The sequence below is a fragment of the Chiroxiphia lanceolata genome, chromosome 5 (genome assembly GCF_009829145.1).
Source record: "Chiroxiphia lanceolata isolate bChiLan1 chromosome 5, bChiLan1.pri, whole genome shotgun sequence".
NCBI lineage: Eukaryota > Metazoa > Chordata > Aves > Passeriformes > Pipridae > Chiroxiphia > Chiroxiphia lanceolata.
The window spans coordinates 13,481,601-13,496,313 of record NC_045641.1 but is presented as its reverse complement, the minus strand read 5'-3'; the positions used below and the strand labels follow the sequence as shown (position 1 = coordinate 13,496,313).

The following is a 14,713-nucleotide window of genomic DNA, read 5'->3' as shown; positions in this document are numbered from 1 at the left end:
GAAGATATAATGCCTTAGATGAAATCATTACTCATCCTTCCAGTAAGCTCTGTCCTGATTTAGTAACATATTCCATTTGCAGATCATATTGTCTATGCTGAGTCTGCTTTACAACAGGAGTACAAACAAATTAAACAAAGTTTTGATCTGCCTTTACCAAAGATCTATCCCTAGTGTCCTTTGATTTACTTCTGGAGATCTCCTCTGGCATGAAGTAGATGGAGGCATATTTTTCTCCCCCTCAAAGCTGATCTGAGCTCTGCCTTTGGAGCTGGTTTCAGACATCCTGGAGGAATGACTGCCCTCCCCTTGGTACATAAACAGACTGAAGATAGCTGTATGTCTTCATTTCAGCAAAATTGCTTTTTTTCTGCACTTCCTTGGCACCCAGATAGTGGTGCTCTGTGTGTCCCAAGTCAGTACCAAAATCAAAAAAAACCCTGCTGCCTTTTTTGCTGGCTACGAAGGGAATTGCAAAGGTACATGCTGCCCTGGCCTTTAACCACACTTCCCTCTCTAGTGAGGACCAAAATAAATGACAGATCAGATTTGTCAGCAGGGGAATATTCTTGCATTTCGCAATGTTTGTAATTGCGTCACAGAGGTTAGAGATGGGACTGACCTGTTAATTACCCTTTACACTACTTCAAGTCCGTTGAAGATAGTTTTCTACAGCAAGAGGTATATTTTTCAGTGCACATTTTGATATGAAACAGAAATCTGTAATAAGAAAAAGCTGGTTCCATGGACACCAGTATGGAGTCTTTTTTGTCTGTAGTCTGAATTTCAGAGGATCATTTTCTGCTGAAAATGCTGTCATTAAGAAGATGAGTGCTTGAGGTCTCATGGTGCTATCATGATTGTCAATAGGACTACAAAAGGGGAATATATCTTAAGAAATAATGAAATGTTCTTACAGATGAGTGTGTTGAATGACCGGAAAATCCAAAATAGCTGTTCATCAGGAAGATGGGTAAAGCAATGGTGCAAGAGCATCAGACTGCTCTAGCTCAATTCATGTATAATAACTTGCCAGGTTAATATATTTCCAGGTTGTGAGAGGCTACTGGCCTGTCTAGGTTTGTTCCTGGTAAATTCTTTGTGTAGTCTGAATGCAAAAAAGGGATAACACATGCTGCCACTACAAAGGAATCCAATATTATACAGCAAATCCAACCCTTAAGACAGTGGATAATTTCTGATCCTTTGGCTATGTTTGATGAGCAGTTCAGCTCTGGTTTCCAAGCCCTGTGGTTCCCATAGGACTGACAGCATCCACCTAACACAGGAGTCCCTGTGGTATGGCAGGCTTTGGGGTTGCAGACCCCAGCACAAGCCCAGGCAACCTGTGCTCCATAGTGTGTGTGGGAGAGGGACCCTGCTCTTGTCTATGAAGAAGATCTTCATCCTGCTTCAGATCTTCCTGGTCTGTCCAGTGGCTGTTGGCTGTAGGAAAATGTTGGCATTTTGGGGACACATGATGCAGAAAGGCTGGTCAGACCTAATGAAGGATTAAAACTGCACTCTGTTGAAGGAAGGAAAGGTCTGCTGAGCTTTGCAGTGTCTCTGATAAAGACCCTGCAATTTTCACAGATCAGGAAGTTGGATAGTCTTTGGGCAAGAGAGACACTGGTATTACATGGGGCAGATTTTGCTTTCCCAGCTGTCCCATGGGCTTTCAGAAGCAAGTTGGTCTGTGGCTGTCAGCCAGAAAAGCACTTAGATAGGGACACACCTCTCAGTCCATGGATCATCCTGCTGAATTTGTTAGGGCTCCTTATGCACTTCCAGGAACAATGTGCTTTGCCTGGCTCAGTCCAGTGTCTCTCTCAAGTCCCCATTTGCGTAAAGCTCTTTCACATCCCCTGAAGCCATATTAATGTTCTGGATGGGGCAGGGACTGCACTCCTGCTTGAGTAATGAACATGCTTTCAAAATGAATGAGTATGTTTCTGCTGAAAATTAAAAAGCACCATTCTTTTGGGTTGTGAGAAACATGAGCACCGGGGAAAGGAGAGCCGTGCCTACACACTAGTCCAGTGCTAAACACATATACTCTTGTTTACTCCCTGAGTAATCCCACTTTGAGATCAAAGTTGGCAACACTGGAGAGGATCAGCATGTGGCTGAAAACAGCAGATGGGTGCAGAGGAAAATGTGGTGTGCACCCTTTTTCTTCTGGATGGTTCCCAGAGCTCCAGCAGTGGCACTGCAACAGCAGCATGAGTGAGGGATGGGTCAAGTGGAAATGTCAGGACAGAAGATCTTGTGGAGGTGACAGAGGCTAGCATAAGTATCTATCATCTAAGGACAGCCAGGGATTAGGACATGAGACAAGAAATGTCCTGATGGGGGCATGGCTAGCTCTGTGGTGCAGATGATACCTAAACACAGGGAACAGAGGAAACCCGGCAGTAGGCACGTGAGCCAGACAGTGACCATTTCAGAGCACACTGACTTTTGCTTAATGCTGCTGTGGGGCAGATGAAGCAGCAAGACAGTAGCTATGTGGACATATTCAAGGCCACCCAGCATCACTGTGAGGAGCTAGGTACCTGCCTGGGAAGCACAGAGGGTGTCATGGTAAATCCAAAGGCACATGTTCCTGTTACTGAAGGACTTCAGAGAGAAGCCACTGGGACAAGAAACCAGTCTGCTAATCTGACATGGTCAGAGAGCATGTGGTTGAAGGTTGAATGAAATTACGGGAGACCATTTGGATCAATGATGGCGTTCTGTGAATAATTTTCTGAAGGATTTAACCTTCATGTGAGTAATAAAACTGTGCTGTAGGTCATTAGAAAAACTATTCCCATCATTTGCTCATAATGTCATAACTGGAGGAAGTAACTGTGTCACAGGATTTCATGAAGAATGGATGCTCTGAGGCTCTAAGAGGAAGGCAAATGAGACAACAGGGTCTGCAGAGGAACACATGAGAACATGATCCAGTGGGCCACAATGTCTGGCTCTGTGGCCACTGCTGGAGTTGACTAAGTATGTAAATTGACCTGTTGTTACACTAACAGGCAGAGGCACCCTTGTGTGCATGTGTGTCAAGAGGGAGATGACATTCAACAGTCTACAGTAGTTCTTCAGGCCTGTCCTCTCTTACTGGCAAATTTGTGTCCTGGTAGCAGCCACTTAGACATGCATGCAATTTAGAACTGTGATTAAATTTTTTGGTTGAGGCTTTTAACATTATTTAAAATAACAGAATCATACAAAAACACACAGGAGGGAACTTCAGGAGGTCATGCAGACCACTCCTTGTCCCAAGGTAGGCTAATTGCACCAGAGTCATTTATGATGTTGCTAAATAATATATTCCTAAGGCTTTCCAACACTGGAAGGTCACAGTATCCTCAGGGAATTGTTTTCTTTGTTTTACTCTCCCACTGCTGAAAAGGTGGTGGGAATTTTGTTCATCATATCTGATTTGAATATTTCTTTCTGGAATTTAAAACATGGTTGCAGGTGCTATTATCCACATATAGGCACTGAAAACAAAACACTCTCATTTATGGACTGCTCCCTCACACTTACAGAAAAAAGATAACTGAGTTGGAGACATCCTTGCCATAGAAGAAAATCAGTGGGGAAACCAAGCTTCTTCCAGCAGTACTGTACTGACACAGAAACCAGAGATGGCTGAGTAAGGAGATCAGCATGAAACACCCAGATTATACAAATGAATAGGCTGAAATGTTGCAGGACTTAGCAGCTCTTTGCCTGATATGGGTTATAGGGTGAAATGTTGCAGGACTTAGCAGCTCTTTGCCAGATATGGGTGTCTGAGGGACAGCTCGTTGCATCAAACCTGTAATGGGGGTCAGAGAACCGAGAGGAGGGATGTGACAATCAGGGGGATTAGCCCAATTCAGGGAATCTGAACTCTGGACTAAGAGTAGTTTAGGGGAAGAAAATGAGAACAAAAATGCTTAACAGGGTGCTTTGGGAAGAGCATTTTACAAGAGCATTTTACTCATTTTACAAGACTCAAAGGCAAATTCAGGATCCTTAAGTGGTGTTAGAGACAGATCTGTGAGATGTCTCCTACAAAAAATGATCTATGGAACATCTATTATGCACAACAACTGTGGGTAAATGTTGGCCATTGTTTGTTTTGCTGTGCAGGATGAGGGAAGATGGATCTTCTGGCAGCAAGGGGAGGAGGTGTGCGGTTGTGGAGTGGCCCAGCTCTGCATATGTCATGGCTCCAGTATTCCCAAAGAGGCACTTTCCTTGGGGAGTGAAGGGGCCAAGCTGAAGCAGGAGCATGGTGACTTTTTGACAGATGGGAACAGAGATGTACAGTGTTCCTGCCTTGGTGCCGTGGTTGAGTCTCAGAGGCTCTGACTGCTAGCAGGAACTCACTGAGGGGAAGGAGGCAGGGAAATCACAAACCCATCATTGAGTCTCTTTTCTGCAACCCATCCCCAGCACTAACCATATTTGAAAATACAGCTTCCAGGCTTCTTTTACAAGGGTTTCAAATAACGATCTTAGCTCTAGAGAGAATTATTTTGCCAGCTCTATTTTCCCCTGGCTTTGAGTTTGCCATTGACGTTAATTAGGACTTCCTGAGCCTCGTTAGCCTGGCGTTTTCCTTTGTTACTGAGAACAGCGAAGGTGACCTTGCTCGCTAGGTGGATTTTCTCAGCTCTGACAGTCTAATCATTAATGTCTTAGGAACAGAGGCAGGGATCTTACATGGGGAAACTTGAGAAGAGCTATAAAAACATCATGTAGACAGCTGTCAGTGTCAGCTGGCATAGCTCCAATAATTCAAAAGTAGAGATGTTTCTGATAAGTCATCGTATTCTCACACAACATATGCTATTTATCACATATTTTTGTTGCATAATAAGAAAATACAACAAATATGTACATGTATAAGCTCAGTTGCAAGTGGTTGAACTGGGTATACTGAGACTAATAACCAGCAATTGATAATCTCCATTTTATTATCCAGAAAAGTGGAACAGTGACCAGCACACTGATATATGGTGATCTGGTTTCGAATGATGGCTTACAGCATAGCTTAAGTTATTTTAGTGGCTTCACTCTAATCCCCACCTGTACAGTCATGAAATTGTAGAATCATTGACAACTGTAAGTAGGAAGGGACTTCTGGAGGTCATGTATTCCAATTCCCTTCTCAAAGAAGGTTCAACAGGAGCAGGTTACTCAGGCTCATGTCCAGTCAAGTTCTGAGTATCTCCAAGGATGGAGATGACACTACCTTGCTGGGCAACCTGGTCAATAATTGATCAGCCTTATGACAAAAAACCCCACCAGCATGCTTAAAATATGAGTGACAATCCTGGGAGAAGAGAAACCCCGGTAGGGAATAATTGAGTTCTGTCTCTCAACAACAGGCAGCACCAGAAGACCTGTGTGGATAAGTATGTTTCAAGCTGCTGTGATTGGTCTCACCTTCACAAGCTTTACACACACTAAGATTAAAAGAAGTATATAAACACAGGAAAACATAATATTTGCCTGAATCAAAAATAGTCTTTTTTTTTAACAGAGACTGTGAAAACATTTGTAATCTGAAAGTGTCATCTGTCACATGAAGCAAGAGTTTGACAACAGAGGAGTCGTCACAAAGCATTCACATTGCGAAGGCACAGATGCTGTAGCAGAGCCAGCTGCACTAGTACCAGCCTTGACTTCTGAAAAAGGCAAACTGGAGCTGCTGCTTTCCACTAGCAAGCACAGAAGGGTCGATTCTGTTCCTGACCCATCTGAATTGCACGCTTCAACATTTCTACCTCAGATTTCTAAACAACCATATCCATTGGGGTCCTGATCCTAGCAGGTACTTCTGACGGTTACTCAAGAATGACAAACACAGCTTGCAGATTTGCCACTAGCAGCTGCCACAAGCTACTGAAAAAGGCGGAATATTAAGGCTATACAAACCCAAAGCTGAGCTAGGAATATAAATGAAACACATGTTGCTGAACATGCCGCCTAACATCAGAAACACGAGACAACAGCAGAAAGCCATGCAACGTATTTTGGCAGAAGCGCGCAAACATTTCACAGCTTGTCCCCTGGATGCCATGCTCACACTTACGTTAGTCTGTGTCATACTACCTTAACTTGTTTTAAGCATTTCCATCATCTGTGAGGTAGGGAGGGAAAAACAGAATAGTTAAGGTATAATCAAATGAGATCTTGCACATCATAGTATAATTTGTAAACAATCTCATTATTGGCAGTAGTGTGAATTGTGAATGGTTTCTGTCTCAGTTTATCCAGACAGGGAACTTTCTGAAAGCCAGGTGAGTGATTCAATTGATTATTAAGGAGGTAAATGAAAAAAACAGGATTAACAGAGGAGAAATAGTGACAGAACATAAATGCACACATAAACAAGCGAAGAATTTTTGTGTCAGCAAGATGCATTTTTTTTGCTGTCATGTCAGAATGAAAGCACCCAGTAACACCTTTTGATCAGTGGGCAATTTTAAACACTGTGTTTATCTAGCTACTTAAAAAATATCTGAAAGAAGATGCAAAATTGAGAAACAAATACCTACAAATCATTACAATGAATTAGATCAAAGATAAAACTGTATCAGTTATCATCTCAGTATGTACAGATCTACAAAAGTCTTTCTGCTAGGGGAGAAATTGCAGTAATAACATAAAAATTATAAATCTAGATCTTGTTGATATACTGCTCATAATTTTTGATTATACTTCCAAAATCATAGGTAGCATTTGAAAGACCCAGCCTACCAAATCCTTAGATACACAAACTTTCCTAATGGCTTAGATGTTAAGGTTAGCCATACATCGTGCTTTTAATTACGCACCCACAGAAGACTGCTCCAGTGAGATCTTGTGCCCATGATGTCCTGAGAAAGCCCAGGGAAACTTAACAATACTTTGGATTTCAAAGTATCTTCAGTCATCTACTGCAATTTATTGTGAATTTACAGTACTATGTATAGTGCATAAACCTTTCACGTCTGATGAGAACAGATACTAAGTCATCCAGAAGCTGAAGGATTTTTACCAAGAAAAGAAGTGTACTTCTACATCTACACATTACACTACAGAACAGCTAAAAATCCATAACAAGATGGAGAAAACAAGATTACCTCCTGAGAAGGTGGCAGAGTAATCAATTGGCCTAAACTTCTGCTATTCAAGAGAAGCCACAAAGGAGATGCTAAAATATATAGAATTTGAGACACTATCTTAAAGCAGTAATTGCTTAACTAAGAACACAGACCAATGGTTCCACTATCAGTTGAAAAATGGTTTTGAAAAGAATTTAAGGACTTTAATGTGGATTTGAGATATAAATCACAAATAGTCAAAATATCATCACAGTTGTATTTTCTAGCTGGGTCTAATGCAGAAGAGCTGCAAAAACCAGCAAAGAAATGAGAAATAGCTGGAAATATCTAAATGCATTGATTACGTGATTGGCATGTCCCTGGTGAAAATAATCAATATATTAACTTTTCTGAAGAGTCACAGTAGGCAGTAAGGAAAAAAACGTTGGTGTATGTGTGTATATACTTCTTTTTGGAAAAAGAATTTGTTTGATTTCTGTGTTTCTTGAGAGCTGTGACTGTTTTGTATACTCATCCTGGAGTGGCTCCATTGGCTTGTCTCTTATTATTTCAGCAATGAAACATGGAACGGATAGAGGTGCTCAAAGATATGCACCCTGGATGAGTACTGAGATACAAAGCAAAGCAGCTGTCTCATTTATAATGCTGGAAAAAAGCGAGGTAAAATAGCTTATTAAACAAGTGATGGTGATTTTACTATACTGCTATTTTCTTTTGATCCTTCTGCACTGCGAGAGCAAACGATCAGGAATTTGTAGCGATGTAATCATTCTTGGCTTTCTGTCTCCCTCCGGCACATCCTGGTTAAGTTGAACTGATGCTGTTTTGTGCAAATTAGTTGGCAGTTGTTACAATTCAGGACTGCACTGATTGGATACACTCGGGAAATACCCTAGGAAAACAGAGCTGACAAAGGCTCCCAAGTGCTCCATGCTCTGCCATTCATCAGACAGATGAGCTTTCCCCAGGATTGTCCAAGATGTCCCTGCCTGTCCAGCCCTGCAGGACACATAGTCTGTGCCGCTGCCTCAGGACATGGGAATACACAGTCCCTTCCCTAGGATGCCATGGAGAAGACTCAGGGGAGCTCGGGCACTTATCGCCTGTCCCATGGGCCTTGGTTTAGGCTCACCATCCCCATGGAGATGAAGGCTTCGTTATCATCCAGTTAGCATAAAGCACATGTAAGTAGAGTCAATCTCATTGCTCAAGTGTCCTGGGGAATCTGCACAGGTTTATTGTCCTGGGCAACATCTCCTCTCTGCAGGAGACACTCCTGCCACCCTCTTAGTTAAGGGATTATTTAAGTCATTTTTCTCCTCCATACTTAGGTGTTATGCATCTGCAGTAGGAATAATTTCTGCCACTTCACTGGTTAATAGACAACATTTTCCTTTGGTTGGAGGTAAAATTCTTGTCCATCCTTGAGTTCCTCCTCGGCACCTTTCATTGAGGGATGTCCCTTTCACTGAGCTTTTCTTTCTGCATCAGTCTGGACTTCAAAATACACATATAATACAGGTTTCTAAGCAGGTTAAGTGTATATAGTACATGTCTGTCTCCTGAGCAAGTCCAGCCATGGGATTGACCCAACACTTGTGGTGCCCTGGGAAGACTGATCCCCAACCCCTTTTCTTCACTAAACTGTGATGATGCGTGTGAGAGATACTGGCAGGCTTGTGGCCATCTGGGGATGTGCCCACATCCTTGTTTTTATAAGAACATTTCTGAAGTGAATTTCCCAGTTACTGTGCTTGTTCTAGCTGCTACTGAGTAACTGTGGGGCCAAGTAGGAGCTCAGCCGGAATAACGTCCTTTCTCCATCGTACCAGTGGCATGGACATCTGGCTCCCAGCTGTTTTATGCCATAGTGCTGCTCCTATTGCTAATGTAGACATTGCCTGATTGAGTCCTGCTGACTTGATTGATTCTACTTAAATTAATGTGATTGTATGAAAAAAGTTGATAGATCTGGCTCTAAGTGGCATTTACTCCACCATGCTATTTGGCATATAAATCAGCTGTTTGGGGCAGTGGTAACCGTTTTGTTACCACTGTGAATTTAGCAAAAATCCATTAAAGTCAATAAAGAAAGTACATACTTACAGTGGAATAACTGATATTAGCACTTGACTGGTCTTATTTAGAGCAGCCTTGCTCTGGAGGTAGTTTAAAGAGATTCTTCTGTCTTTTGGGATCCTTGAAGTAATCAAGTTCATTATAATCCCTTTCTTCCAAAATATCATATGAATTATGCATTTGGTTACATAGTTGTAAATCTGCATATGGCTGTTTGTACCCAGTGATAAAATATTCTTTTAGCTTTTTTAATGGTTACAGTAAAATTCTCCATGATGTACATCACAAATAGTAATTTTCAGCTAGAAATATTGATGACATCTTGCCTATGGCAATGAACAGGTTTTAATACAACAGTAAAGCATGCCCCTTTTTCTTAATTAGTCTCCATTGATTAAACATGCAGATTATTTACAAAAAGCCTAACACCATGGAAAGGAAGAATAACTAATGCAATGGCTGTATTCCCAGGATCACATGCAATTCATCTCCACTAAGCTAGCTGAGCCTCTATAATCTCAAGGCATTTATGAAATAATAAGGAGAAAGCTTTAGGTTAAGCATATTTAGTAGAAAAAGTATTTGTTTAATTTGTTTCTTATGATGAAATTCTCCTATTCTTGAGGGAAAATGAAAGCACTCGATGAGTTAAAGCCATAGATATCTTGCAGTAAGATGTAAGAAGCCTTGTCAGATCGCTAATGGAAACAATCTTTATGATGCTGAGATTTTGTAATTTATAATTAAACTTCACAGTCCAGCCCCTGTAACCTGTATCATCCTCACATGCCCTGTTTTACACATCACAACAATTAGTGAAGCATACAGTACACATTTAGGTGAAGGCTTTCTGTGAGGAGTTGGTGATGTAGTGACTCAGCAAGGCATCAGAAGGCATTTGCTTGCGCTAAGGCTTTGTACACCTCTGCGGGGGCTGGACCTGTCAGATTAATACAAGGGGCTATTTTTGTAACATCCAAAAAGTTTCTGCCGTACGTCAAAGTGCACTAGCTGCTTATTTTAGATGGCAGCAACTCTTACATTTGTCTTCAACAACACAGTCTTTAGCAATTTTTTGCTATGTACATCTCCAAAAAGAAACTTTCCTGTGAACCATTTTGTAGAAGGAGGGCTTCCAAACTGAGATCATCAGAGACATTTTAATGTAGTGCTTCAAACACTCCAGTAGATTAACAGCCCATATCCCAAAGGTAAGTAGCAGTTGTGGCAACAGGCTACGTGGGTACTGGGGAGTACTCTGAGCATGTAATTTGGGACAACATGAACATCTGGATTTGTGCCCTGCTTTTCTGCTGAGCTGGGGTTTGGCCCCAGGCAGTGCCCAAAGCCTCCTGAGAGGCTGTGCTCTTCAGCTGATCTGGTCTTTTATTTACTGTGTTAATTTTTTCTCCCAGCAACAGAATCTCACTTTTCTTCCTATACACTCAGTTGTTTCCATTCTTGAAACCAACTTGCCTGAAAGCTGCTGTTTTCCCTGCAGGCACTGACGCTGGATCACATGAATGTGGCACGCGCAGCCTGCCACAAGCAGAGGGGTTGTGCGTTACTTTTCCTTGGCTGCTCTTAAATCTGCCTGTGGTGTTTGAGGAACTAATCTGAGCCCATGAGCTGAGCATTTCGCCCTGGCTTCTGTCTCTTTCCCTGTCCCTGAGCTAATGGGATCCTGACTACAAAAGTGCAAAGCAGCAGAAGATGGGAGGCCCCAGATGTGTCCCCAAGGTCAGAATCAAGAACTTCAAGCAAGTTCTAGAGACAGAATGGAAATTGCCACTGAAGCCAGGTAACTTCTCCAAAAGTGTCATCATTAACACTTGGCTTTCACAATGTGCTCTTTGTTTGTGTACAACTCAGAAGGATATTGTCAAAGAGGTCGCTGTTACTAACTCTAATGGTACAGTGAAGTGACATGGAAAAGGTGATACCAGAGCCAACAAAGGCACTGAAATTGGAGTGGGCTTTTCTGAGTCATGGGCTGACTCAGCTCTCCTTGCTCCTGTTGCTCCAATGCCACTGGTGCTGCTCCCCCTCCTTGTTTGCCCTTCTGCAGTCCCCTATCAGCTGCCCATCCCTGCTCACCAAAGCACTTACCAAAGTCCCTTAGTTGGCGTGTTCTCCCAGGTCTCACTTGGCAAAATGTAGCTACATCTGCACTTTTCTAAATGGGGATGTATTAATTGCATGCTTAAAAGCTTTGCTGGATGGAGATCTGCACTCAAGAGCCAGACCCACCTTCATTGCTGGAGCCTGCAAGGAGGAGGAGAAGATATTCTTTTTCACATGCTGACTGGGAAAGGGGTGAGCAAGAGAAGCAGAGGGAACCCTGGCTTGGTTTCTGCAGTGCACTGCTGTCAGCAAAGCACTGAGCAGGGAGGGTCTGAGCACCTGCCCAGATCCCAGAGCACCCTGGGGAGAGCCAATAACAAGGCTGAGCTGAGAAGTGTACATCTTAGTAGTTCTGTCATATTTTTTAATAAAAACATTTGGAGAAAAGGTTTCCCCATTGACTTCTGAAAAAATAAACACCTGAAAACCAAACATTTTTTTTTTATGCAGGCAGCTATTAATAGTAGCGGTAATATTAGTTTTATGCTATATTAATAATTACCCACATAAAACGCATTGTTGGGTTTTTAGTAGGAATTGGGTATTAGTAATAATAATACTTTCATCTGAGTAGCTCTTTTGTTTGCAAAACATGCCAGTGATGGTATCTGTCGCACAATGCAGAGGTGCTGGAACCTCTATTAACTAAGCTATTTAAAAGCACCATGTTGTGCCTGTTATTATAAGAACACAGCATTTAACACCCTGTTTAAAGGAAACACAGTTTCTTCCATCTTTTCCTGACTGAAGCTTATCTCCATTGTTTTCTCAGAGAAGCAACAAAGTTTGGACTTAATCTATTTAATCACACCTTCAATTTTCATCCCTTTATGTTATTATCATCAATGCATGATTTTTAAAAGATCTGTTCCTGAAGCTATTTCACTCATCAAAAGGTTTGGGTTTGCTTCTTAGTAAAAGAAGTTTATAAAGTAAACTTCCCTGTAGTATAGAAGACAAAGATTTCTTTGCTGAATTACTACAGTCATCAGGAATCTCAATAGTTATCTCTATGGCAGTTGGGTGAGGTCTCTTTTAGTTTCTTTCCCTTTTAGGTTGTTGCTTTTGTTTTGGGTGTCCCTAGACTCTGAGTACGGCAGCATGAACTGAGGGTTCTCACCATGGCAGCTGTAAGAATCATTGATTTTTTTTTTTGGTTCAGCAGCAGAAACAGAAAAAAAAAGATTTCTGTCAACCTTTTGAAATGAAATTAATTTCAGATCAACAAAATACATGATTTGAGGGACATAGTATAAAAGTAGAGGAAAAAAAAGCCTGGCATCACAAAGTGGAAGAATAAAGTACAGCAGCTATTCTTCCCTGACCTGGTGTTCAAAGGAGAGATGTTCACTGAGGTCAAAAACACAGCCTGTTACAAGCAGAGATTAGAGCCAAAGCCCCACTTTTACTAGAGATGTTCTCTAGCTCCAGCCAGAGGTCACCTGAAATAAGATGTTCTCCAGCTCTCCTGCTGTGACTATTTTATATTTCATTGCAACTGTACAAATGCTCAGAAGTTGAGCAGAGACACAGCATCCTTGGGTTGTAGCTTGGTGGCAATAGCCAGTGAAGCCATTTATACCAAACTAAATCATACTGAAAGAACAGATTTCAGAAACATTCTCCAAAACTTCCCTTCAATGTGATGGATGAGCAGCAGTGGTGGCTCCTCTATCCCGGGCAAGGGAGGGCTAGAGCCACTATTGCTGAATTTGACCCAAATTCATCAAGAATTTTTATGACCCCAAACTACATTTTTAAATTATTAAAATAACTAAAAATGCTGTTTCTAAATGCTGTTCACCCCTTCTGAACATCAATCTGCACACTAAAAGCACACTTTTTGTGACAGCACATGCCTGTGAGCTCTGTCTGCACACGTAGGAGGGCTGCCGGTGAATCTTTGTGAATCCTTCAGTTCCACCAACATGGTGGTCAAGACAACGCCATGATTTCAGCTGACCCCCTTCAATTTCCCAGTCTCTCTGTCAACCAGCTCCAGCCTGCAGGATCTGCACATTGATGCTACTTCACTAATCTCACAGGTTTAGGATAGAAGTCCCAAGGCTGTATGCCAGCTCTCTCGTACACATTATTATTTTTGTATCTAAATCTTCTTTAAATATTGGGCAGACTCTTTTCATAGCTGAGTAGTCATTTCAGTAAGTGTGGCAGTTGATTTACAGTTTGTACTGTGTACACTTTCTGTACTGAAGCATAAAATTGAAAAGCTTATGTCAAATTCATTCATACATGGACACGCTCAAGAACAAATTAATTTTAAAGCACTCAGAGGGTATATAATGTTTCTATGTCATGCTTTACAAATCTATAAAGTAATTTATAACATAAAGTCTACTTTAGAAGAGAGCTGCAGTAGAACAGGTAACAGAGTGATTTCAATCTAAAATATCCCAGTGCTATACTCCCCCAGATATCTGCAATTCAGATCTGATAGAAACCATGAGTAATCACTTTCTAAAGCAAAATTATTATACAAGAAAAGGCTCTCAGTGCAATGTCCTCTTATGAAACCAGGCTATTCTAGGACAAATTAAGTTTTCTAACCATCAGTATGCAGCACACTAGATAAGGGGTCAGATTTGGATCTCAAACCTGTACAAATCAGGAATCACAGTCATGAAGGATCAGGATAAACTCGTTTAGATGGATCTTGGATAAATGCTGTGTGTAACTGTAATAGTAGGGCCATTGTAATTAACTTCAAGAGAGTTTCCACACCATGAGAATAGATGTCTTCATGCTGACATTACTGTTGTGGTCCTTCTCTTCTGGATGGCACGGCCCACAGAGGGTACGTCTGCACTGGGTGCGCCTTCCCTGTGCCATCCGAGCACAGGTTCCTTGAACATCCTTCCAGTGCTTTGTGTTTCGGAGGGCCACCAGCTTCTTTCTGCTTTCTACGGCAGGAGCTGGGAATTGCCAGCACCGCTTGGCACCAAACTCTTGCTGCACGGGACCAGGGGACCAAGAAACCAAGAGAGAAGCACCTCTCTTTGATCACAGCCAAGATCCTTCTCCGCTCGCTGCAACATCATGCCTGTAAATTCCACCACACTGAGCACTTATTATTAGCAAATGTAGTAGGCAATCATCAGAAACATTCAAAGACAAGCAGTCACCAAAATTCAACCCTGGGGTGAGCAGCTACAGCTCCCCTGGAATTGCAGGCTGGCAGGAACGGTGCTGAGTCTAAGGAGCTGGCTCTAGCCAGCTGGTGTCACAGCTACTCCTGCTACCTCCCAGCATCATTGTGTCTGCATTTTTTTCCAGGGGCATTCCTGCTCTCTCTGCAAGCAGCAATTTAATATATTAGCAGTACAAGGAGTAAAATATGCAGCAATGGCTGTGAATTGCTGCCACGCACCTCTTCCCACTATTCATCC

At 42.0% G+C, this 14,713-nt stretch overlaps 1 protein-coding gene across 5 annotated transcripts in view; it reads right to left on the bottom strand.

Annotated features, from left to right (window-relative positions):
* The window catches only part of LHFPL3 (LHFPL tetraspan subfamily member 3), a 245,899-nt gene that overhangs the window by 30,932 nt on the left and 200,254 nt on the right, over positions 1 to 14,713 (bottom strand). For 2 of the 5 annotated variants that reach the window (XM_032689219.1, XM_032689221.1), the window contains exon 3: positions 6,089 to 6,136. The exons of 1 other annotated variant lie outside the window; for it this stretch is intronic. In XM_032689219.1, coding sequence (XP_032545110.1) covers positions 6,120 to 6,136 — 17 coding nt within the window. In that variant the 3' untranslated portion in view covers positions 6,089 to 6,119. Of the gene's footprint in view, positions 1 to 5,319; positions 5,397 to 6,088; positions 6,137 to 14,713 lie in introns of those variants that run through there. 2 more of the 5 variants (XM_032689223.1, XM_032689220.1) reach the window with 2 other exon arrangements.